The 2,563-nt window shown below is 32.1% G+C and overlaps 1 protein-coding gene across 1 annotated transcript in view; it reads right to left on the bottom strand.

Moving 5' to 3' along the window:
* Window positions 1-2,118: 2,118 nt before the first annotated feature.
* LOC116853641 overlaps window positions 2,119-2,563 on the bottom strand; it is a 2,315-nt gene continuing 1,870 nt past the window's right edge. The window contains 2 exon segments of the mRNA XM_032834779.1: window positions 2,119-2,265; window positions 2,344-2,437. Coding sequence (XP_032690670.1) covers window positions 2,119-2,265; window positions 2,344-2,437 — 241 coding nt within the window.

A 2,563-nucleotide genomic window follows, 5' to 3' on the forward strand; every position in this document is an offset into this window, starting at 1 on the left:
CGAGATATTTCACCGGTCCGGGACTTTTTGAACACCCTGTATATGAACAACTATAATATTTTATAAACGTAAATATAAAATACATTGTAACGTTTAATTAAAATAAAATGAAGTAAAAATATGACAAATAAGTGAAAACATAAAATTCATAAAGATGAACGAAGTGAAAAACAATGGCTGCATTCACTAGACTCAACAGTTGTACAACAGTTGAGTAATTTGTCAATGTAATTGGTCTAGATTTAGGGATCTAATAGCAAGAACCAATAATCGTTGATTGCTCACTGAGCGCTTTTTCTACTGAATGCGCCCAATGTTATAGTATATGTGTATATATATATACAAGTGGATAAATTATTATGTACAATTAAACAATTAACTCAATTAAATTGAGTTCCTCGGTGTTCTAACGCGTTTGATAAATATCATTCATAATTGTAGTATCATTCTTCGCATTGCTATTATCGTCAACAGCGAAATGAAGCCTGTGCAAGATGAAAGGAGCATAAATAAGGGAGGAAAAAAGAAATAAATGGAAAATAGACAAGTATATATCAGATAAGTAGCTAATATTCTCATAAAATAAAAAATTTTTTGTGTTGTTTATAATTGTAGATGATGTATTGGACCAATTCTTTCCTTTGATTAATTATTTGTTTCAGCTTCTCAGCTAGCCACATGATTGCAAAATGTTGATAACTGGAGAATAATTCCCTGCAGAATAAGGTTGTAAAATTCTAAGTCTTTATAAGCACAACTAATACTTGTGGTGCCGTTCATACTGGAATCAATTTACCATCATCGTCTATAATGGAATGAAGCTTGTGCAAGATGAAAGAAATATAAAAAAAAAAAGAGAGAAAGAAATAAATGGAGGATAGGCAAATATATATCAGGCAAATATATATCAGGTAAGTAGCTAGTATTCTCATAAAAGAAAACATGTATCTATATGTTATCTGTAATTGTAGATGTGTATGTATGTGTATGTATGTGTTGGTTTAATTCTTTTCTTTGACTAATTTTTTTGTTTCAGCTTCCCTGCTAACCAGGATGCTTACAGAATGTCAATAGCCAGAGAACAATTTCCTGTGAAATAAGATTGCCAAATTGAGAACCTACTTCTGATGTGCGTCCTAGTTGCAAGCAAAAGTTAAAATCCTAATGTCGAATATTAGAGTAAATCTGTCACTAGCAGTGTGATGTCACACTGAAGCAACAAATCAAAAGGGGAGCGGTGCACTTGGACACGGTGCATTTGGACACAGCCAATCACAGCACCGTGTGATTAGAGACATTTGTAGGGTCCCTTGGAATAGCGACTTGTGATTGGACTGTGTCCAATTGCCCCGTGTCCAACTAATATACACCCAATCAAAAGCAGGTTCGTAACATCGATGTTTATCGTCAATTTTTCATCAGCACTTTCGACAGGTCTGTTCGATATTTATTGCCACCTTGTCGTGCAATTTTTTGACTGATGTATGTTTCTTTTAGCAAACAGGATTTGTTGTCTAACTCAGGATTGTCTCTGCATCAATGATTATTGTGATTTGAGATCAGGAAAGTTGTCCCAAAAAATCGAGGACCGATCTTTAAAGAAAATAACAGTAGTAAAATAAAAAATCATATATTGTTTATATTATGGTTTATATTATATCATGGAAAAGACGCAAGGACCATGAAAAAGCAAAAAGTCTGTGAAACAAGGAAAATTAAAAGAAGAATTAAAGGAAGTATATTAAAGTGTTTATTAATTAATCTTTTTTCGCAATTAACTCCGACAACGAATACAATATTAATAAAATGTCTAAATTTTGTGTATTGCATATTTTATTTCAAATTATTTGTATTTCATCTTCTTTTTGCTTTAATAAATTACGCTCCAGTTTCGCCCATAACTTCAGATGCTTCATTACACTTCGAACGTTTTTTTAGTGTTCAATCAGATTAGCTATAAATAATATTGAGTCATACAAAACAGTAAAAATAATAAGAAAAATATTTGCAATGGAGCATTCACAATATATCTAAAAATTCAACAATCCTTGAGTGTTTCTTTAGGCTTTCTCGCAGTTCTCGATTGTGCCTTTCAGAAATATTGTTAATTCTATGTACTTAGAAAACAAAACGAATTTCAGAGCCTTCTTCTATTAGATCTTCCGGCAAAAAAACTAAAAATATTAATAGTTTGGTTGCACCCTAACCGGATTCTTTTTAGTCACCTTTGAATATAATATGCTTTTCAGCATTATGTACTAACGCCTGTAATAGGAGAGCAGCATAAAGAAAATTGACACGTATTTCATGTTTGTTATTATGTGCATTGTTATCTTTTATTACCTGGTTATAATGAAAGAAACAGCCAATAACTTTAGCGCTAGAAAAAACCATCTGTAGTGCCTTTCGCTCGGCATTTTCGAAGTCTGATATTATTATATCAGGTGCTAATTTAATGAGTGAGTCCCAAATATGCACATTTACAAACGGACACATCCAATCATATTATATAATCGTTGTTTATAGAGTCTCTAGAATATCTCTAGGCATACGGCGTTGTGGT

Source organism: Odontomachus brunneus, unplaced genomic scaffold, assembly GCF_010583005.1.
Source record: "Odontomachus brunneus isolate Ranch 3 - 2012 unplaced genomic scaffold, Obru_v1 Obru_scaffold_401, whole genome shotgun sequence".
NCBI classification, from domain to species: domain Eukaryota; kingdom Metazoa; phylum Arthropoda; class Insecta; order Hymenoptera; family Formicidae; genus Odontomachus; species Odontomachus brunneus.